Raw genomic sequence first — 24398 nt, forward strand, 5'->3', positions numbered from 1 at the left:
TCCTTCCAACTTAAATAAGGAACAACCAGAGCTACTCAAGAAAGTATTAAACAACCAGCCTCATACAATCCACTGGGTTCAAAACCCAGTTGGGGTACGTAAAGGAATTACAACAGGACTTTGCAAAAATCCAAGACCGAACATTTACATGTACCAGTGCAAATATCTCGAGCGCATCTACCACGCCCTTGTCGAAGGTCACCGAGTTCCTATGTCTCCAAATTCCACTCACAACACCAACCCAAATCGCCCCCCAAACGTCATTAACCACATCAGAAGCCAAACACAACTTGAATTGTTGGAAGTTTACCAAAGGGTCCTTGTGAATAACAAACGACACTCCGAGCCACTCAAAACAAAGACACCACACCCGCCAGGTAAACTCGTAGACAGAAAACAGATGACAGGACGATTCTTCCACCTTCCCACACAAACCACACACCAGATTCTCTACCATCATATATTTGCTGCAACGCATGGCAAGAATGCATTATTGGAAGTGCTTATAGTACTAATGCAGAGAAAAGCAAAGATTCTAGCGCCATTATAACTCTTTGAAACTCTATTTGTGTGTTGTACCTAATTTTCTTTTCTTTTGGAAATTAACAAATCGTGCACATCCCTTTCTACTATCCACATTTTTAGATTTTACGAGAAGAATTTTACAGTGTTGAAAGCCTCTGCAATCTCCGACAACCAGATCTTCCATCACCATTCTCATTACGCCTTAAGTGGCATGGAGGAATTTTTCTTCTTGTCTCATTTTCCAGTCAACTTTGACGAGATTGAGATCAAAAGATTTTTTCAAAGATGGATCAGATTTGTATTATGGTTTTTTCCAAAATCATTAAATAGTAATTAAATTAAATAATAAAAAATTATTAATTATTATATTAATTAAATTAAATATTATTTTAAATTAAAAATTAATAGTATTTAAAGTTATTTTTATTATTAATAAAAATTTATAAAATATTTTTAAATTGATATTTAAATTAGCTACCAAAGTTCTAGATAATAATATTTTGTGTGGGATCTAAAAGACTAGATAATAACATAGGAATAATAATTTGTTTAAGGTACGAGTGATCGATTATTCCGAAATTTTTTCCTTGTTACATTTAAATATTTGGTCTTGGATTTCTTAAAAGTTGTCTTTTGTGAAATTTTCCTTCTTAGAGAACCACATGTATGTATGCTCTCGATTAAAAAAGATTTTTAGGATGGCAGGATAATGTCTGCTTTTATTTAGGAGAGTTAGCTTTTGAGACAGTTGGATAAGGTAGGATTTTTTTATTTGGTTTTATCTAAGACGACAATTAGAGGTTTTATGTGGACATACCATATGTGCAAACCATATGTTTTTAATTTTTCATCGACGACAATATTAATTAGTGATTATGTGGCTTATTGGTTTGCACACTTAGATGGTGTATAAAAATATGGTATGTCCATATGTGTTATGTGGCACACAATGTTATACCAAGTGTCCAAACTATACTTACATGACATCGTTTAAGCCACATCACCAATTAACTTGTTGGTGAAAATTTAATAAAAAAACAAATTTTTAGACTTTTAAAAATTTTGGGATCAAATTATTTTTTTAAAACTATTGTATTAAATTAAATATAAATTCTAAATATAGACACCAAAAAATAATTAAACCAATATTTTTTAAAAAGTGTAACTTTTCAAAGATAACTTTTTATCCTTAAGAATATATCAGAATAGTAATTTTTATTCTCTAAAACTACTATATTTTTTCTCGTAAATTTAAGACATTTTTTTAAAAATAGAATCTCATAAAAATGTTGAGTATAAGCATATAATTTCTTTATCCAAAGAGTGCAAAAACATGACAAACAAATAAGAAAATCCCAATTATGTGGCACCTCACACCCTACAACGATCATAAACTCCCACAATTATGTGGCACCTCACACCCTACCAATTATGTTGCTTCAATTTGTCATCATCTTGTTGTAGAACACGGTGACACCCTTTATTTTTCACACTTTGCTTACTTTTCTTATTTTCTGTGTAATTTTCTGGAGTGTTGAAAACTTTAGGAAAAATTAAGAGAAAAGTTTTGATCTTCGTTTGTTATGGGTTGTCATGGAATTGGAATAAGTCGCAAAACGATTTCCAATCTGAAGATAAGTCAGGTGCAGCTGAGTGCCCTATTTGATTTCTTATTCTCCCTTCCAAATTGACAAGTGTGATGGTTGAAACAGTCCCGTTCGTTGCTAGAATTCATCGGATCAGAACGTAAGAGAAAATTAGCCACTATTTTAGTTTGAATAAACATCTACACTAAATATTTTTTATATAATTAATTTGCAGTAAATAAATAAGTGTTTTTAATAAATTTAATTAAAATCCATATTAAACCAACGTTCGTCAAATTTACATTTTAATTTGATCAATATTTTATATTATGATATGAGGACATTTTAACTACTTAATTATTTTTTTAAAATATTAAAATTTAACTCCGAAATAAAGATGATAAACATAAAAGAAATATTATGCTAAAGAAGTAGTGGTTTTCTATAGTCAACAACTATCTTATTTGGAGTTAGTTGTTGAATCAAATTAAATTTAAAATATAAAACTCATTATTAGTAAACTTATCGTGTATCTGGGTTTTACAGAATCACTAAATCTTTTCATAGCCAATTGAGACAAATCTCTGGTAAATTAACCTACTTAAATCATGACATCCAGTTAATTAAGAGCAACAAGACATGTCTAGATCGTATTGACCTATAGAAGTATAAAATTATAATGATTCATTCATCTATAAATAGGTTAGGAATCTCACATAACAACATGACTCATGTTGAATTATCTAACTAGGACCAAAGAATAATTATTCTTCACTAGGGTCATAAAGTGGGCGGATCGTGCGAGTCGGTCCGTGGTAAAAAATGCGAGGTGACTGAACTTTTCAATCTGCTAACCCGCATTAGTCCGTCTCGCATATTTCGCAGTTCTCGTGGGCCAGCACCGGGGCGAGGTAGGTTGACCCACTAGCCCGCAAAAAAAAAATTGAATTGGTAGCAATGTCCAGTGGAAGAGTCGCAATTTTGAGTGAAAGAAAATTAGGTTTTCACTCAAAAAGCAACACAGCTATTTTGTTCCAAAAAACGCACACAACACACGAAGCACTCTCTTTTTCAATGTCATCGCTCGCTCCACCTGTGACTATGCTCGCTCCACCTGCGACTCCGTGCGGCTTCGCTTGCAACTGCCTCCTGTTGCCACTTCGCTATCGCACCGCTGCTGCCTCCACTCCTCCTCCACGTTTAAAAAAAATGTGGGTCAGCCCACATGCGGGGCGGGCCATGAAAACCAGCTCGCATTTTGTATGCAAAGCGGGCCAACCCAGCCTGCATTTTGCGAGCTTAAGTTGGGAGGGCCTATGCCGGGCGGACCCGCTTTGCCACCCCTACCATATATTCTTGTAGTTTTGAATTTGGAACAATCGATGAAAGAATTGTGCAAAGACTATATGCAGATGAATAATTCACTTTTTGTTGCAAAAACAAGTAAGAACCTCTTGGAGCGTTTTGGACAATTGTAATTTTATTTAAATGTAATACATGAAATGTACTTGGTGATTTTTCTACTCGTAATTCTATCAAGACTTAGAAATAGTTTGCAGTGGAGTTGTAAGTTCAACTATTGGGTAAATGTGTAGTTTTTTTTATGAAGAATTATGTTAAATAAAATCTTAACGGTCGAATATTATTTGATTGTGTGTAAGGATAGAGACATTCCTTAAATATTGGTGAAAAAAAAAGTGTCATAACAAAAACAATAGGTAAAATGTTTTACATCTAAAATATATTTTTATTTTACAATGACAAAAGCATGAGAAACTAGATATACTATATCTTAATAAAATAATGAAGGGGAGATTTTTTTGAATTTAAAGAGTAAAGCATGCTTTAAGAAGATTTGATTCCTCTAACACCAATATTTGATTTGATGAGGATTGAATTGCAATATTGATGTGATTTAGTGTTGTACTCTTGTGTTATGTTGAATTTAAATTAAAATGTGTTTTAACATACTAAAAGTTCATATAGTTATGATGTAGCTTGCTGATCAAATATATTTCAGACATGTGCATCTAACAAAATCTTTTTAGGGGGAAATTAAAGGGAGATTTCAACAAACCAAATGAATATGGGAATCTATTCTTCGATCAACTTTAGATATGCATAAACTTTTTTTTTTCAATATTTTATTTGTTTTAAGTGAAGTTATGTTTGGAAAGTGTAGAAAAAGTTGGAAAATCCAGCACTTGGATCTTGCAAAGAAAGCGAATGATGTAGGGGAGTTGAAAAGGGAGATGATATTCTTTGGTACAATCACAAAACATTTTAAATATTAAAGTAAACAAAATTAATGATAGGACTGCTGTGACGAGACTCACACCTCCCACATGCATCATGGAAGAGACTGAATTACTTTCTCACTCCGAGTCTTCGTAAACGCGATGATCTTGATTGATGTAACGTCTCAATTTGTCTCTGCTGATCATACTTTGACATTTAAAATAATAATATTTATTTTATTTTTTCATTTTTAATTTTAATATATATTATTATATTATTAAAGTGGGTTATGAGATGAATGTAATTTTGTAATAGGGTGTCAAAGAATCACGTAACAACCACACTTTTGGTTAGAAGCAAATTCCAAAACGTAAAATTCATCCAAAAACGGAAAGAGTATGTAATAAAGACTCAAAAATACTTTCGTTTTTCTAGAGTCTGTTTTTTTTTATTAACAAAAAAAAGTATGACCACTTCAAAGTGGTATAATCTTTATACAAGACAAAACTTGAACGAAAATGTGTCTATTCATGGAGCCTTTATTCCATAAACAACGTGCCCATTGAACACTTGTTAATTATTTATCAGAAAAAAAAAATTTCTTTACATTTTCTTTACATGATAATTCTGATATGTACTAGTGAGGAATGTTTGATCAACCAAATGTTTTAAGGTATACGTCAGTTAGGTCGATGATTAGGAGTTAGGTAATTCATCCTTAAACATGGTCCAATCCCTTAACTTGACCCAATAAAGAAAGTCCATCACAGAAAATATAAATAATGCATATTCCAAGAAACAGGTACGTCATTATCTACAGTACTCTGACAACCAAGTGTCAACCTTTTTGCTGACTTGAGTGTCAGAGTGCCTTCTACAGGTACCCCCCATTTGGGAATCACTAGGGGGTCGAGAGATGAGGCTAGGAAGGACAGGTGAGGAACAAGCAAGGGAGTTGAAGAGCAGTACGACCGACAAGAAGGAAGAAGGCGAATCCTCTCAATAGTTCTCCAGACCTCAACCCTTACACGAGAACAATTGGGCACCCATCATAGGGCCGAGAGAAAATCAAGTTTCAGACGCTAGTAGATGGTATCAATCTGAAGCATGACAAGTGAGAGGATGTTTGAGGCTGACCAGACGACATTGTTACTGTCTCTACAGAGAGAGATGGTTGAGGTTAGAAGAAGGAACGAGGAAGTGAGTAGGAAGAACGGGCGAGAGATTGAAGCTCTCCGCATGGAGAACGAAGACATAAAGAGTAAGCTGATCGAGGGATCGTCCATCGTGCCGACTAATCTCGTCGGTAAGTCGGTCACCTCCCCTCCCAACCCAAAAGCGATTGAGGAGACTAAGAACAAGGCCCCCACTCAGAAGATGGATGGCGAGTCCTGTCCTAATAAGTCGATCCGCACGACCGGTACAGTGGATTCTGTGCGTCGACACCCGTTTACCGATTCTATCATCGGAGTCCCACTTCCAAACAAGGGGAAAGGCTTCAACATGGACCGCTATGATGGCACGACTGATCCAGATGAGCATACGGATGCGTACACCACGCACATGAGCTTGTACACCGCTAACGATACGGTCATGTGCCGAGTCTTCCCCACATCGTTGAAGGGAGGAGCTCTCAGCTGGTTCATAAAACTCCCTCCCAACTCCGTCGACAGCTTCACGACACTGATGTCTAAGTTTGAGACGTAGTTCGTCACGAGCCACCCGCATCATCTCACCTCCATCGCTCTAGTTGGTAATCGTCACGAGAAGGGGAGTCTTTGAGAACCTTCGTCGACAGATTCAACAAGATAGTGAGGAGCATTTGGAACCTTAGCCCGGATGTAGCCATGCACCATATGTTGATAGCTCTGCATCCGGAGTCGTTTGCTGACTACCTCTGCATGCAACCGGCCAGAAGCTTGGATGAGCTCTAGAAAAGGATCACCAAGTATGCAGTTGGAGGAACTGAGAGAGTTCCTCAACCAAGCCCGTGCGGAGGCTAGTGAGGAGAAAGGGAAGGACGAGAAGGAGTGTCAAGGTCAACCAACCAACCGAGGAGATAGGAGAAGGGACAACCGGGGCAGCCAGTTCTCAAGATATACCCCCCTGACAACCGAGAGGGGGAGGATTTTGGATGAGGCTCTCGGCGTTGAGTTGATCCCTCCACCGAGGAAGGCATCAAGCCCTGAAAATGGCTACTGTAGGAAACAGTGTCAGTACCACAAAAAGAGTGGGCATTCCATCGAAGAATGCCAAGTTGGACATCTATAGTGTTTCGTCTAAGGTGCTTGAAGCACGAGACGGTCCCCCAGGCGGGACCAGCCCACGAAGCGAAGAAACTACTCCCCTCAAAGGGCCAGGGATGACCACCGACCAGAGCGTCGACCGCCCGCGCAGGGACGACCCTTCTCAGGAAAACGAAAGAAGGGACCGCAAGGAGATCATAAACACCATCATTGGAGTGTTCGACGGCGATAGAAACTCCAACAGTGCCCGGAAGAAGCACCTCAGAGTCGTGCACCAGGTGAATGATTTCGTCGATTAGACACTTTCGGAAGATGCAAAGTGAATATCATGATATTTTCACTCTCCTCCCCCTTGACTCGGTTCCTCCTCAACAAGAGAAATGTTATACACTTGCCCATTAATCAAAAAATCATTTGCCACCCCTACTTTACAGGATTTAAGCAGGCGAACCTGGATTCGAGCATACTCCAAGTTCTCCCACGACGATGTAGTCTCATCAATAGTAACCAAAGACATCACTTCTCCGACCACCTTGGATAAGCAATCCTTGTTCCACAAAGGTAGAGGTAGACCATAGCATCTGACCCAAACTACTTTGTGACTCGCTACATATGATTCAGACCACGGTTCTATATCATCAAAAACACTAGCGAACCATTCATTGTTTAACTTAATAATATCTTTCATTCGTTCGCATTCTTTAGGAGTTAAGAGGACAAGATTATCTTCCATGTATCTCACTTTAACCCTATACATTCCCTTTGACAAACTCTTCACACAGAGATGCAAAGTTGAACTCTGAAGACATCCACCCAACAACCCTATTAGGGATCCAAGGAGAGACATATGACGTTGTTTCAATGATAAGGCCTTTCCAAACATCTTGTTGGGTTTTTTAACGACTTCAACGTAAGAATGTTTCGCCTTATGATCCCTACGAATCTACTTTCCCTTTAGTACTCTCCAAATCTCCTTACCCTTCGGCTTCTTTGGTGCAAGGTTGGAATGTTTTCTCACTTTACTAACCGTTTGAGCGTGACCAGCTCTCCTATGCTTCGGTAGGTTGACATATAATTTCATGTTGCCAATGTAGATTTTGATTCAGCTCCTTTTCCAACCTAGCCTTATTTGCTACAGTAAAAAACTTCACAAAATCGAACCTTCTTCCCAACCTATTAAGACGTCTTGAGATGAACACCTCTTTCACTCTAGCCCATCTCTGAAAATCTTAAGCATGTTGTATTCCCCATGACTGTATGGAAAGTTAGAGAAGAAAAATGTAGAGCAATTATACATCAACAAGAAATTTTTGTATTCCTCAGGTTTTCTCCAAGACTCCTCCCTCTCCCACCGCCATCGTCTCTCTCTCATAATCTCCCTCATTGGATTATGATCGTGATATGATATTGTTGACTGCTTGGAGTTGTTGCATGTATTCTAGTTCTAGGAAATTTCTTGGTACCAAGACTAAGTATACGTATGGGAGGAGATACATTACGAGTACTCTTAATGACTATAGTATCTATATTACTCACATTTTGGAATATGTGACTTTGAGATGCTTGTTGATACAAAAACAGAAATCTTCGGTGATCAACTTAGCTTAATGAAAGATATTTGGAAAAATTGAATGAATGTAGTCAATATATAGTTTGATCTCGCCAGTGGGTATTGGAGTTATCAAGATTGTGAAAGGGATAATAAAAGATTTGTTAATTTTGAAGAAAGATTTAGAAACCTTGATAATTCTTCGAGTAAAGGGATGTTCATTGTTTATTATTAATGTCTTGGTAGCTAGTTAATTTTGAACTTTTATATTTTTTTGTTCTAAGACCGGTGATCTTCCATATGTTAATGTCGTTGCTTTAGTTTTATTTCAAAATAATAATTAAATATTTATATTTGGACGAATGATCAATCATATTATTATTTAGATTAACAAAAATATATCTTGACAACCTGAATCAGTATATAATTAGTTATGTAGTAGGGAATAATAACAACGTAAGAATCTTTTCGTCATTTCCTGCAAAATGAAATTTTGAACAAAGAAATATGATTAGCTTATCACTTCTTTAATATTAATGACACTATTATGAGAAGGTTTCATGTTACCACCTTGTTCTAGATAGTAATGTTATAATTTTAATTTTGTTTCATGTTACTAAGTTGTAGCCAGTAAATAGTTTGGTAGAATAGGAACATGATTTTGTAGGTCCAAAACAATCTCAACTACTTTCTTAAGTTGCACAATCAATTTTCTTAACCGATTATTTCGCTTACAATTCAACATCGAGTGTACCATTACGTTGGATTATACGAAGCAAAATTGTGGTGGCTGTAGAAAACGGTTAAAAGCAACACATGAATATTTTGTATTAAATATTGATATAAATCTGTGTCACACAATTATTTTAATTTAAAAGTAGACATAAGATAAGACAATATGACATAAGATAAGACAATAATGCATAGTAGTTTGTTAAAATCGAAAAGAAAGGTTGGATAAATATAGAAATTCCAGAAGTCATATGTATTAATAATTCGAATAATGTGGCACCTTAATCTAGAGGGAAGGAAGCTGTTTAAGATTAAGATGGTGTTATTTTTAGGCATAAGCCAACCCAGCACATCAAGGTTCCTGCAATATCAGTTAGCCGTTGATGATGAAGACACAAAGCGTAAACACTAAGCCATACCCAAAGACTCAAACTAATCCATAACAGAGAAAGAGGAAGGAACCTTTATAATCCTTCCTCTTTCCATTTTCCTCCTCGGCTCTCTCTTCTGAGAAAGTTCCATTGTTATTATCATCTCGTTTTCCGTTATCACAAATTATTAGCATAACCCCTAATTGCATGCATGTGTACGTGCATGCTCTCAAAATTTCTATCATCACCAACCCAGTTAATGTGGATATATTCATCTCTCTGAGGTTTCAACAATATTTCTCTCCTTCTTCCTTCTATGCAATTATTTACATATCTTTTCCTTTTCTCTTCTAAATTTATTTTCTGAACCTTGTCGTAGGATTAATTTCAAGTCTGTATTGGATATAAGACATGGCCACCGCGGGCTTCTGCGGTTTGAAGCCATTACTCTTTCGACGCAAGACAAATAACATTCTTGAGGTAAAACTTTAGTCTTCTTTCCATCACCTTCTCTCGTTAATAACACATTCATGTCTGTAAGGAAACCTGAGGCTATGTTAGGTGCAATTTGCTAAAATAAAACTAGTCTGTGTATATACATTTTTATCATGTCTTACTTTTTTATATATGATGCGTGGTTCCATGGTTCAAAATTGAAGGAAATTTTTTGAAGATGCTGGAATTTTAAGCATTAGTTATATGACATAATAATAGAATGCCTATGGACACCGTTCACAACGTATATACTACACCTTGCAGGGACTGAAAGGCACTCCTAAGAAGTCTTCAAAGGCTAAGAGCAAAGCAAATGGAGAGTCGTTGGAATTGTCATTTGTAGGAAATGACCAATTGATTCTAATGGTGGAGATCCATAAGAAGATCTTGGCATTCAGAGACCTCATGGACCTTGCTGCATGTAACAGCTCTGCTTCTTTACGTGAGGTGCTTTGTAATTTCTTTCCATTCAGAGCAATGCCAGCATTTCCTCCCTATTTTCTTGCCCGCTTCACAAATTTGTCTTTCATCTGTCACACTGCAGATGGTCATGAAAACCCTGCAAGATCTTCAAGGGCTTTACCCAGGTAGCATACCAAAACATGAAGTCTCAAAGATTAAGGACAAGCCTATGGACCAGGTTTCAACATTTAGTTGCTCCTCATGTCATCTTTATCATACTGAAATATTATGAAACTTGGAAAAAACGTTTTCTGTTTTCTATCTTCATGCAAAACTGTTATTTTATTTACAACTTTATCCTATTTTCAAAGATTTGTGCTTAAAACAGTGATTTTTTTTCCTCTGGAAAAACAGTTGAAAGATTGAAAATAGCGACAACTTTGTAATTAAAAAGTGAAAACAAAACACGTTTTGTCGGAGTAAACAGGCCCTTTACAGAATACTAAATGAGGAGTGTTTACTGCAGGCTATGGCCTATTTCTGCAAGGCTTTGAAGTCTCTTGGAGAGTTGTGGATTACGAATAATGATTGGATGAATAAGCTCAATGTTGTGTTACCATTGTGCAAGGATAACAGCAATATGCGTGAATTGGGTATGTATGGTATTAGTAGTCTTATTGTTCTTGTGAAATGATTTATTGGAAAAAAGGAAGGAAAAAAAGGCCTAATTGAGATTTACAATGGTCAAAGTTGACGCCATTTCCATCACTCAAGTTCTTTCATTTGTTTTGCAGGAGAGACCATGTTGACCACTCTAGATTCTTTGATGAAGTTAGCAAGTGAGAGGTTTGACAAAGAGGAAGATGAGCATAAGAAAGAATTCAGCTCACGATCTAATTCATTTGGAAAATATAGATCGACCTCCTTTTCAGATAGCAGCAGCTCTTACTGCTCTTCTCCTGTCACACCTAAATCTGTTCTCCCAGAGTTCATGAAATACTCTTCAAGATCTGGAGACAGTCCAAGAAGCTCTTGTTCCTCACCTCTTCTTCTGTCTCTCAGAGTTCAAGCTGTGGGAAAGTTGAACCCAATTGATATAAAGCGCTTGTCTTTTCAGATGTCACCAACACATGTCCATAAGATAGAGCAGGAATACACCAGAGAAATAGAAGTGGATGACAAGGCTTCAAATCATGGAAAAGACTCACCAGAAGAGCTAGTGTTTCACTTGGACACAACTGAGGAATTGGATAGCCCAACTAAACCTTTTGCTATAAAGGAAGTAAGGCTATCACTATCTACCAATCACACAGAACCTCAACAAAAATCTCCTAAACCAGAAAAAACACCTCTTGCACAGCAAGAACCAGAACCTGTATCTTCACCTTCAGTTACACCACCAAGCCCAAGCCCTCCCCCTTCCCAACCTTCCATTCCACAACCTCCCCCACCACCTTCCCCACCATGCATGATAAAGATGAAGACTATACCAGCCCCACCACCTCCTCCTCCACCTCTTGCACCGTCCAAGATAATAACAAATGTAACATTATCAACCCCAGTACCAACACCACCTCCACCTCCTCCTCCACCATCAGCACATAAAGCGGAGCAAAGTGAAGCAGCAGTTAGGATGCTTCCACCACCACCACCACCATTGCCTCCAAGTTCAGGTTCAGCAACAACTGCTACTCCTCCACCACCTCCACCACCCATTCCCTTGAAAGGTGGATCAGTTCCAGCACCTCCGCCAACCGTGCCAGGTGGTCCAAAAGCAGGTGGCCCTCCGCCACCACCTCCTCCGGGAGGAGGAAGATGCTTGCGCGCTAAGGCAACTACTAAGTTGAAAAGATCGACACAATTAGGCAACCTGTATCGGTCCCTAAAGGGAAAATTGGAAGGGTCTAGCCTGAATGGAAAATCTTCTGCTGGAAAAAAGGGTGGTATTGGAGGAGCAACCTCTGGAGGGAAACAAGGAATGGCTGATGCTCTAGCAGAGATGACAAAAAGGTATGGGTTTTAAACCATGGCGCAGCAATAGGAACTTCTAAGCTACGATGGAAATATAATATTCACAGATCCTAACCCATAATATACTTCAATTTTTGTTTACAACTATAATATCATAAACCTATTCCCTTCTTAAAACCATTCATAACTGAATAAATTTCATTTTTTTTACTATGCATGCTTCTGCACCTTGTTTGAAGTTGTATTAGAATTTTATAACTTCCGGTAAAGATTTGCATACTTTAATGATGCGTATCGTTAAAGTATGTAAAATATTGCTATCACATCCGAGAAGCCAATCAAAGTATGATTGCTTTTTGGAGCTTCTAAGTAGGTAATGCATTTTATTATGTTAAATTTGTAGGTATTAAACGTCCCACTTCTTGAGCACTTTCGCTTATCTTTCCCTTTACTTAATTAATTAGATCCTCTTACTTCCAACAAATAGAAGAAGATGTTCAGAATTACACAAAGCAAATCTTGGAGCTGAGATCTACCATTACTAATTTCAAGACAAAAGATATGACAGAATTGGCCAAGTTCCACAAAGATGTTGAACTCGTTCTTGAGAATCTAACTGATGAATCACAGGTGAGTTAAGAAAATCTGCGTTCATATAGTTTTCAATTCCATTCATTGCTGCTGGTTCTTTCATTTACAACGCTAAGCAATTCCTCTGCTGCATAGGTACTATCACGGTTTGAAGGATTCCCCACAAAGAAGTTGGAAGCTTTAAGAATGTCAGCAGCACTGTACAATAAATTGTACTCAATACTTACCGAGCTTCAAAACTGGAAAATAGTACCTCCCATGGCTCAGCAACTGGACAAGGTTGAGCGATATTTCAGCAAGGTAATCCAAAATCATCAAATTAATTTGACAACCTCTGTGCAAATTCATTTCTAAATTCTAACCCCAAAAGAGCAAAACACAGATTAAAACAGAACTAGATGCCCTGGAACGAACCAAAGATGAAGAATGTAAGAAATTTAAGAGTCACAACATCGAATTTGACTTCCACATTCTCGTAAAGATCAAGGAAGCGTTGGTGGACGTTTCCTCCAATTGCATGGAGTTATCACTTAAGGTATATCCAAGTTAGAACAAAAGGAGATGAACATAACACAATAAAACACTTTTGAGCAAACCATGAAACTAAATTGGGTTAATTTATTTTTTGAAACTGAATGCAGGAGAAGCGCAACTCTGGTGATAAGAAAGATGGAGTAAAAAAGGGAGGTGTATCAATTCTTTGGAAAGCGTTTCAATTTGCATTCCGGGTCTACACATTCGCTGGTGGTCTTGATGATCGTGCTGACAACCTAACAAGAGAATTGGCACAGGAGATAGAGAGTGATCCCAACCAACCATGACACAAATGGTTATATATATATATAGTTGGACTTATGCTTTGTATATTTCGGGTAAAAAAATGAGATGGTGAGGTTCTTTCTGCATATTGATCATTAACCCCCTTTTTAGTGTCAAAGCCATTTGTATATTAATGATCATTGGCGATTTGGAGTTATAATTTTTTAAATTTTGATAGGAGCTATTCATGCTTGCAGAGTTCTGAAAATAATTGCGGGAACTCTGCTGAAGCATGAACCTAAGCCTGTACTTTAGTTTCCTCTATACATATCTATATACATATTGTATATTTATTATATACATATTGTATAGTGGACTGTTATTTCACAGCGATGAATTCCCTTTTGTCCCTTTTGCTTTCATCCTATATATTTGTACCAATCATCAAACATTTGTTGACAAAAATTCATGGTAATGGTTTATTACAGAAACAAGTACCAAATTTCGTTTGTTTTCATCAAATTCATGGTAGTGGATCATCTGTGGGTCATGTACATGTCTCTATAGGATGGTCTGCTAGACCTTAAAGTTTAAAGTTCAAGTTGCATGATGAATCTCAACAATTGCCAATGAAGTTAAGTATGTAGCTAATGAACACCTTGATCAAAAGTTAGAGAGAATGAACTCTTTCCAACAATTTCTACCAAATGATAATAGAAAACAAGGACACGGATTGAAACATGAAAAAGACGTCATATCACGAATGATTGATAAATTAAAGAGACTAGAGAGAATTTCTCTCATAAAACAAAAGGTTATATTCAATAAAATAAGTCTTGACATTCCAAAGTAAATACAAGCCTATTTATACTAGGGACCAAGAATAGTAGGTTCACCAGCAATTAGGATAATTCAATAACTCATATAGTTAATTGATAAAATAATGTTCATAGAAGTTTCTAGTTACAAAATAGATATAAATACAAATGTTTAATTAAAAATTAAAATTCAATTAAAATTCTTATTTCAACCTCAGGTCTTCTTCTTGCCTTTTATCCATACACTCATCAACACTAAAAGAAAATGATTAAATAGAAACTAATTTTATATGTCAAAATAATTAGTCACTATATTGATTAAATTAGAGATCATTTTATAAATTACAAAATTATTGATATCTAAAATAGTTTCGATTATTAATAAAAATGTATAAAATGATTTCTAAATTGGTATCTAACTATTAGGTTTTAGCTAATAACTACTTATGTTCTAAATTAGTTTTTATTAGTCTTTTAGAGATTAATTTAGAATCTAAAATATTAGTAACTAAAACTTTGGTAACTAATTTAAAAATCATTTTATAATATTTTATTAATAATAGAAACTACATTACATATCAATAATTTTTTATTCTCTAACTTAGTATCTAATTTAATCAATCTAATATAACTAATTATTTTTGTTCTCCTTGTAGTGTCAATACCTAACTTCAAAAGATATTATGATATTCCTTAGTAAGCTTGAGAAGAAGGGGTATGTATTCAAAGTTGAAAACGGGTAACAAAAAGGTAATGAAGAGGTCCATGGTTACAATAAAGGGTCTGAGGAAGAACAACTTGTATGCCTTGAAAGGTATTGTAGTATTTATTTTAGAATCTACTACTTAGAATGCTATCTTTTCCAAAATAGCCTTATGACATAAAATGTTCAATCATGGAAGTGAGAAAATCTTGGTTGAGTTGCAGAAGCAATGATAAAGTTGATAGGTTAAAATTTTTTGAACATTGCAGGGCTAGATTCAACATTTAACAATAAAGAATGAAGACTTTGGACTACGTTCATGATATTCTGATAGTTGTCTACTACTCCCTTGCACTTCGTTTCCCTGTCTTTCCAACTTCTCGTTTTCAAATTATCCTCAATTTCATCACTTTGTTGCCTTTCTCCTGTTGATTTTGGCTTAATCCTAAGTCCCACATCGATGGGTTCATTGTTTGGAAAGGAGGTTTGAGGGTTATAAATTAAACTCTCTTCCTTCAGTGTTAAATATCCCAATTTGTAATATCTTCTCCCATAATAATAAAAGTGAGCTGTTTTTGCTGTGTTCGGAGATTAGGCTAAATTGACCGAACTCCGTTAACAATTTTCTGGTGTGTTTTTTCCTCTTTATCTCTTTTATTATTTCGCTTTATTTATTCAATATTATTTGTCGGGTAGCTCTGTTAGGGTTCTGTTTTAGTGGGAAAATTACCCATTTTTTCCAACAAGTGGTATCAAGAGCCGAAGGTTCGCCCTTGGGTTGTTTGAAATTGTTTGTAATATTGAATACAATATTTTGAGTTTGTGATGGCAAGAGGTCGTCAGCAAAGTCACACAAAGGGGAGAAGAGGGAGGTCTAAGTCTAAAGGTCGGGTCGTTGCCAAAGATGAGTGTGCTTTCTATCATGAGAAAGGACACGTGAAGAAAGACTGTCCAAAACTGCAGAACAAAGGGAAGGCTCCGCAAGATGCAAATGTTGCAGAATGCAAAAATGATGTGGAATCAGATATCTCTTTAATTGTCTCGCTTTCAGCATCATCGTATCCAGATGAGTGGATATTGGATTCAGGTTGTACCTATCATATGTGTCCCATTCGGGATTGGTTCTTTGAATTTCAAGAACTTGATGGCGGGTTTGTTTACATGGGTAATGATAATCCATGTAACACAGCTGGGATAGGTTCAATCAAGCTGCAGAATCATGATGGATCCACCAGAATTTTGCGGGATGTACAGTACGTGCCAAAGTTGAAGAAGAATCTCATCTCATTGGGGGCTTTAGAATCTAAAGGCCTAGTTGTGACGATGCGAGATGGAATTCTTAAAGCAACTTCAGGAGCACTGGTGATGTTGAAAGGCGTGAGGAAGAACAATTTCTATTACTACCAAGGTAGTACAGTGGTGGGGACAGTAGCGGCAACAACTTCTAGCTCTAAGATGGATGCTGAGGCAACGAAGTTGTGGCATATGAGGTTGGGACATGCTGGAGAGAAATCCTTGCAAATTCTTACCAAGCAGGGATTGTTGAAAGGTACGAAGGCTTGCAAACTTGAATTTTGTGAGCACTGCAATTCACAATACCAAGGGTATTCTGGATTATGTGCATTCAGATGTGTGGGGACCTGTCAAGAATCCGTCAATCGAAGGTAGGCATTATTTTGTCACTTTTGTGGATGATTTTTCCAGGAGAGTTTGGGTGTTTACTATGAAGAACAAAAATGATGTGCTTGAAATTTTCCTTAAGTGGAAAGCTCAAGTTGAAAACCAGACAGGAAGGAAGATTAAGGTTCTCCGAACAAACAATGGAGGAGAATACAAGAGTGATCCGTTCCTGAAGGTATGCCAAGATTGCGGCATAGTTCGACACTTCACTGTTAGAAAAACACCACAGCAGAATGGGGTGTCAAAGCGTATGAACAAGACACTTGTGGAGAAAGTTCGTTGTATGCTGTCTAATGCTGAGTTAGGCAAAGAGTTTTGGGCTGAGGTTGTGACATACGCTCAACATCTCGTCAATCGTTTGCCATCATCTGCTATAGATGGCAAAACCCCGTTAGAGGTATGGTCTGGAAAACCTGCAACTGATTATGATTCTTTGCATGTTTTTGGTTCTATTGCATATTATCATGTGATTGAATCAAAGTTGGATCCACGGGCAAAGAAGACTCTTTTCATGGGCTTCAGTCCTAGAGTGTAGGGATACCGTTTGCGGTGTCTAGAGGCAAAGAAGACGATTATCAGTAGGGATGTTACCTTTGATGAATCTGCCATGTTAAAGAAGGTAAATCCAGAAGAAGCTGATAGTACTCCACAACAGGTGGAGTGTGCCTGAAAGCAGGTGGAGTTTTGAGCCGACAGTGGTGATCCCAACACAAAATACCACAAGTGACTCTTCTATGGCAGAAGAAGAGTCAAATGAGGAAGAGGTTCCTACCCAAGAATCTCAACAGCAATCAGCGCCAATTGCAGTTAGAAAACAGAGACGAGATATTCAGAAGCCTGCTCGTTTCATGGATATGGTTGCCTATGCACTTCCAGTTGTTGATGACATTCCATCCACTTACCCAAAAGCCATTCTTAGTTCAGAGAGTGGTAATTGGGTAGGTGCGATGGAAGAGGAGATGCAGTCTTTGAAGAAGAACAAGACGTGGAAGCTGACACAATTACCAAAAGGTAAGAAGGCAATTGGGTGCAAATGGGTATTTGCAAAGAAAGAAGGATTTCCTAATAAAGAAGATGTTCGCTACAAGGCAAGGTTGGTTGCTAAAGGCTTTGCTCAGAGGGAGGGAATTGATTATAATGAGGTATTTTCTCCAGTTGTTAAACATTCCTCCATTCGAATTTTGTTGGCCTTGGTAGCACAATTGAATTTGGAGCTTGCTCAACTTGATGTAAAGACCGTGTTCCTACACAGTGATTTGAAGGAGGAAATCTATATGACTCAACCAGAAGGATACAAGGTTGATGGTAAAGAATATTGGGTTTGTAAACTTAGCAAATCGTTGTACGGACTGAAACAATCTCCGAGACAGTGGTACAAACGATTTGATAAGTTCATGAAGGATCAGAAGTACAAGAGAAGTAAATATGATCACTGTGTGTATTTGCGCAGAATTGAAGATGGTTCCTACATTTACTTACTCTTATATGTTGATGATATGCTGATTGCAGCAAAGAGCCAAGTTGAGATTGATAGGCTAAAGGCTCAGTTGAGTAAAGAGTTCGAGATGAAGGATTTGGGGGAAGCCAAGAAGATTCTCGGCATGGAGATAAACAGGGACAGAGAGAGGGGAAAACTTTGGTTGTCACAGAAGCAGTATTTGCAGAAGGTACTACAACGTTTTGGTATACACGAAGATATAAAACCTGTAAGTACCCCACTTGCTCCTCATTTGAAATTGAGTAGCCGTTTATCTCCGACGACTGATGAAGAACGAGAATACATGGCGAAAGTCCCATATGCAAATGCAGTTGGAAGCTTGATGTATGCAATGGTGTGTAAGTGACCAGATATTTCACAGGCTGTGAGTGTTGTTAGCAGGTACATGCATGATCCGGGCAAGGGTCATTGGCAAGCTGTGAGATGGATTCTACGGTACCTCCAAAATACCTTAGATGTTGGATTGACATTTGAGCAAGATGAATCACTTGGTCAATGCATAGTTGGATATTGTGATTCTGATTATGCAGGTGATTTGGATAAGCGACGATCTACAACTGGCTATTTGTTCACTTTAGCAAAAGCGCCAGTTACTTGGAAGTCTACCTTGCAGTCTATGGTGGCTTTGTCTACGACAGAGGCAGAGTATATGGCGATTACAGAGGCTGTGAAGGAAGCAATTTGGCTTTATGGGTTGCTTAAAGACTTGGGAGTTGGTCAGAAACAACTTGAGTTATATTCTGACAGTCAGAGTGCTATTCATTTAGCAAAGAATCAAGTCTTTCATGCACGGACGAAGCACATTGATGTTCGTTATCACTTTGTGCGTGAGATTCTCGAAGAAGAAGAGATTGTTCTCCAGAAGATTCACACTACGGAGAATCCTGCAGATATGCTCACCAAGGTGGTTACAAGGACCAAGTTTGAACATTGTTTAGACTTGGTTAATATCTTGCACATTTGAAGTTGGCGCCCGGAGGCGCAAATTTGAAGCACTGCAAAGTTTGTTTTTGTTATGTTTTGAGAAGATTTGTTTTAGGTGGGACTTGAAATTAAGCCAAGGTGGAGATTTGTTGATTTTGGCTTAATCTCAAGTCCCACATCGATGGGTTCATTGTTTGGGAAGGAAGGAGGTTTGAGGGTTATAAATTAAACTCTCTTCCTTCAGTGTTAAATATCCCAATTTGTAATATCTTCTCCCATAATAATAAAAGTGAGTTGTTTTTGCTGTGCTCGGAGATTAGGCTAAATTGGCTGAACTCCCTTAACAATTTTCTGGTGTGTTTTTTCCTCTTTATCTCTTTTATTATTTCGCTTTATTTATTCAATATTATTTGTCGGGTAGCTCTGTTAGGGTTCTGTTTTAGTGGAAAAATTACCCATTTTTCCCAACATCTCCATCCTTCAACTTTTCATTTGCTCTTTCTAAATCACAAAAATTCCCAACTTCACGTCTCTTGTGCTCCTCATGTACGCTCTTGTTACTCTTGTTTTCTTTCATCTTTTCACCTTTTGTTAGCTTCAGGTTCTATAGTTGTTCCCTTTCCTCTATTTTTTCTTTGAAACCTTGTGTTAATAGTGCACTAATTCATGGACTATTACTCCATTTATCCTTGCTACAAACTTGATATACACTACAAGAAAAACATGAAATAGAAACCAATTTTAGAGACAAAAAATAATCAGTTGTTATAGTAACTAAATTAGAGACCATTTTAGAAACTAAAAAAAATAATTTCTATTATTATTAAATGATTTCTAAATTGGTATTTAATTAGCTACCAAGTTTTTAACTACCAATTATTTAAATTCTAAATTTAGTAACAAAAACATTGGTTGCTAATTAGATACCAATTTAAAAACCATTTAACAATAATAGAAACTAATTTAGAAACTAAAATGGTCTCTAATTTAGTCAGTATAGCAAATAATTATTATTTTTTTTTAAAAATGATTTTTATTTCATGATTTTATTGAAGCATTCAGTATTGAATAAATTTGAGAGTATTTGAGAGTAAACTTGTTATATTATGGCTTTTCTTTTTTGTCTACTATATTTATTTGCTAAACAATTTCAACCCTCTATTTATTTTATTTAATTTTTATTGTTAATTTTTATGATTTAAAAACAAATTTTGAATACGGTTTGATTAGATTAACGATTAGATCTGTTAAGAAATGACATTAACTAATTTTTTTATATATTAAATAGTCTAACATTACGTTAAACCATGTACACAAAAATTATTTTAATATGATTGAGGAATGAAAATAGTCACCCTACACCCTACATAGAATAACTCAAACAATGATGTTAGTTTAAGTATACTAAGTAAGGTATAATGTGACCGATCTATATAATGCTTGTTTTGTACTTTTTGAGTTTCCTCTGAATTGATAAAAGTAGTGTTAGTGTATAGACAAGAGAAACGGCACAAAAGGATATATATGGTTATTATTTGTGGGACTCACATGATCTATGGCTGCATAAATTGCTGCTCCTCATTGGTTTATTTGAGATTGCAGCAATAATCATCACACAATCCTTCTATTATAAGACAGACGCCAAATCTTTGATAGGTCCCTTTCAAATTAAAGATATTTCCTCGAAATAGCTTACATTTCTTATTTACAAAATATTATTTTAATTATAAATCTTATTAATATAAAAGGATTTGCGTTAAAATAATTTCTTTATTAGTAATTTTTTTTTTATAAACAATAACAAATGTGAACCACTTATCAACCCTTATACAAAAAATATATAATCCAACGTCTAAGAGGACCCTCCAAATTAAACCGGCAAAAACACATTTCACACTAAGAACCTAAAAATATAAAAAAAAAAAAACATCAAATAACCAAACGAATACATTCCAAAGGTTCCAAACACCAACTGGAAAAGGAAATCGAAGCAATGTGCAATTTTGCAGAAATCTAAGACCAGACATTTGCTTACTTCAAAGTACAAACTTCAGTCGCGTCCCTGTTGAAAATAATAGAATTTTTGTGATTTCATATTTCCCCCACGACCCCCCACCCAAATTGTATTCCACACTTCATTAATCAAATCAAATAACGTATTCATCCTAAATTGAGCAAAGTTCGACTTAGGGTCATTGTGAGACACAAACGACAATCTCAGTCACTCGAAACAGAGACACCAAACCCGCCAAACAAAATCACAGTTAAAAAATAAGTGACGATATAACTCTTCCTCCTTCCCACACAAACTTTCTAACCATACCTCCGTCTCAGTAACCTTTTTAAACAACCTCTCATTATAAATGTTCCGGCATCCATCACAAGTACATTTTATATAAATATAAAAATAATATATTTTGATTCACGTTACTAAAACACTGAAAACAAAATCTATATAGAATCAAACATGTGTTAAACTCCAGAAAAAGATTAAACATAATGAAATTTTATTAAGTAAATTACGCTAAACATTCTTAAGATCTAGTAAAATTTCACTGTTTTCTTTACATCAACATTTTTATAAGCAAATATAAACTCAATCTTTTCTTATAAATAAAATTTAATTTTGTTTTCTTAACATCAACATTTCTTATAAAAAAAAGTTATGATGTAATTCTTTTAAACAGTAAAAATTTAGTGTATTGTATAAAAGGTTATAGTGTAATTTTTTTTAAACAGCAAGTTTAATGTAAAAATCAAGGAATTAGACACAATTAATATGTTAAACTCAAGGTTAAAGGTCAAATTGGTCCTGTATCTGCAAAATAAAGCGTTATTTACTCCATTTTTGTTAATAAAACAATCAAAAACTACTTTTTTTAAATTGAATATAGTAAGATCATTATTTGTGCTCTAAATTAAACATGTTAATACAAATTTCAAATTATTTGAACGATGAAATCATTATTCAGAACACCTTTTGAAGCATGCCATAACTATTTTGTTTACAATGACTTATTCTCATTCCGTTTCAAACTCTATCTTTATGCCCTGAATTGTGACAAGTCCTTTTCCATATTTTGGCACCAACGTCACCACAATACTATCATCATTTTCAGCTTCCAAATCTTCTAACAAATCCGTTAATCCCACTCTAAAACAGGTTTTCACCTTCATGCTTTTGTGCAAATGAGTATGTGGCAAACTCACAAAGCTTCCTGCAAACTCACTATTGCTTGCTTTTATCACCTCGTCATCTTCGTCGTTGATAAACACATCAAACTTCACAGCTTTATCCCTTCCAAACTCAATCCCATCAATCACCAACACTTCTTCCTCTTCTTCCTTCTCCTCCTTGCTCCTCAACAGCTTTGGCCTTTTCACAACTATGCTTACCTTTGAATCCAAACTCAGAGGAAACCTTACACTGCTTGACGTAGTGGTCTCAGCAGCCCGTGCTGCAGTAACTCCAAAACTTTTTGCCAATGCCACCTTCTTAGCTTTAGACATTCTGGGCTTAGGCTTCTTCTTGAGCCATGGAAGATCAATATCTTGGTAAACATACCCCAAATTTCTCGTGTCAAGGGAATCTTTCACCTTTACACGCACAAGGTTCTTGTTTTCATCATAGAACAAAAAGCTAGATTCTAGCCAATCAGGATCAGTGAAATCCCTTCTTTTCCCACCTGGTATTGTTTTCCATATGCTCCACACTCTATCCACGTTGGCATGGTGAGCATAGAAAATAGGGTCTTTGCCAGCTGAATAGAAGACTCCCATGTCCTCACGGTTAGGCTCTCGGGGATCACCACACCAAGAGTGAACTGGAATATGAGGAACATGCTCTAGGCTCCCAGCACCAGGGTCAGGATCTGAACCAGCACGATAAGGGCTTCCAAGGAAGAGCTTCGGGAGTTTCCCACCCGAGACAACGTTCCTATACATTATAGTAAGGTTACTAGAGATTTGGTCAGCAACACTTTCACTCTGGTTGGGATTGTTATCGTCCTTTCTGTTATAATCTAGGTCTATAAGAGTTGGTGGTTGATGAGAAAGATTCCTGCGAGGGTCATATAAAGGGGAGTTTTTATCTGTGAAAAGGGAAGGCATCGTCATGCCACCTTTAGGGTGGTCCCAGTTCCAAAATGGAATAGCAAAAGTTGGGTCACCAATCAAGCTTCCCAATATTCTCTCATAGAAATAAAGGTAAAAACGATGGTAAGGGAAGAATAGCCAGGAGTTGTGGACTTGTAAGTCAAGGTCAGGAAACCCAACTTGGTGATAGGCACCATTGCAGTAAGCACAATGGATATTAGCTTGTTGGATGAAACTACGAGGGTCTTCAGAAGGAAGACCTTTCATGATACTGAGAGCTTCCTTGTACTTGTCTCGGTAGATATCATCCACTAAATGAGCACCTGGTCTAACCCTAAGGGGTGTTCTAGGTGGAAACTTGAAATCTACAATGGTGGAAGATTTTGGAGGGCAACAATCCGTGGATTCTGCACCTCTTGGTAAATCTGGGGGGCCACAACTTTTGAAGTCAGGGGAAGTTGGAGCAGCAATGGCTATATTGTTTGGAAGAGTGGAAGCACCATAGAGTCCTCCAAACCCAATCAGAAGGTCCCTCCTGTTTTTTGCAGCTACAGAGTTGTGTGATGGTTCTCCTTCTTCGCTTGGTATAGTGTTGTTGTGGTTAGTGTGGCATGAGACTTTGCAAACATAGTGGTGTTTTGGTTTGGTATGTTTGGTGAAGGTGGAAGAAGATGAAGAAAGGGATATGGGGAGTGTGGAGATAGAGAGCATGATATTAATCGCTTATTCCTCTTGTGGCTCCTAATTCTCTACCATACTTTTCACTTTTTAAAGAGAAATTCTGCACATGCTTGGGTTGCAAAAATGAAAAATAAAAAAAATTATCATACACTAAATATTAACATTTTGTAATAGAATTTATAATAGAAAATGCAAAATGTTTCAAATATTAAAAAAAATATAAATTTTTATAAATAATTAAAATATTAATATTTATTGAACATGTACGGGGAAGCATGGGTTGGGTGTCAAATATTTTTGAATAAAAAAATAGTGACATTGACATTCAGCAAATTGGCCTGCGTATCCTCTTCCTAAGAACAGCGCTTTCAAACTTTTCTTATGTGTAAAGACAAAATTTAATACTTTTCTATCTTTCATTCAATTCTTATACAAACTATTATAATAACAATAAATTTACTTCTCTATTATTTTACAAAATCAATATTACAGTACCAACATTTTTCACCCTTAAATTATATTTTTTTTTCCTTC

At 36.3% G+C, this 24398-nt stretch overlaps 3 protein-coding genes across 3 annotated transcripts; 1 reads left to right on the plus strand and 2 right to left on the minus strand.

Moving 5' to 3' along the window:
* Positions 1-46: 46 nt before the first annotated feature.
* On the minus strand, positions 47-478 carry LOC150029165 (uncharacterized). The gene has a single exon (XM_090297955.1). It carries the CDS (start codon positions 476-478, stop codon positions 47-49), a length of 432 nt encoding a protein of 143 aa, XP_090154081.1.
* Positions 479-9633: 9155 nt separating this feature from the next.
* On the plus strand, positions 9634-13957 carry LOC137809766 (uncharacterized). Its single transcript, XM_068610848.2, has 9 exons — positions 9634-9727; positions 10007-10189; positions 10287-10382; positions 10671-10797; positions 10939-12154; positions 12580-12745; positions 12842-13006; positions 13089-13241; positions 13348-13957. The coding sequence occupies exons 1-9, from the start codon at positions 9659-9661 to the stop codon at positions 13525-13527; spliced, it is 2355 nt and encodes a 784-aa protein (XP_068466949.1). The 5' UTR covers positions 9634-9658; the 3' UTR covers positions 13528-13957.
* An 8049-nt stretch (positions 13958-22006) lies between these two features.
* LOC137812004 (polyphenol oxidase, chloroplastic) lies at positions 22007-23991 on the minus strand. The gene has a single exon (XM_068613876.2). The coding sequence runs from the start codon at positions 23892-23894 to the stop codon at positions 22110-22112; it is 1785 nt and encodes a 594-aa protein (XP_068469977.2). The 5' UTR covers positions 23895-23991; the 3' UTR covers positions 22007-22109.
* Positions 23992-24398: the final 407 nt, after the last annotated feature.

This window comes from Phaseolus vulgaris, chromosome 2 (assembly GCF_051622355.1).
Source record: "Phaseolus vulgaris cultivar YP4 chromosome 2, ASM5162235v1, whole genome shotgun sequence".
Classification (NCBI taxonomy): domain Eukaryota; kingdom Viridiplantae; phylum Streptophyta; class Magnoliopsida; order Fabales; family Fabaceae; genus Phaseolus; species Phaseolus vulgaris.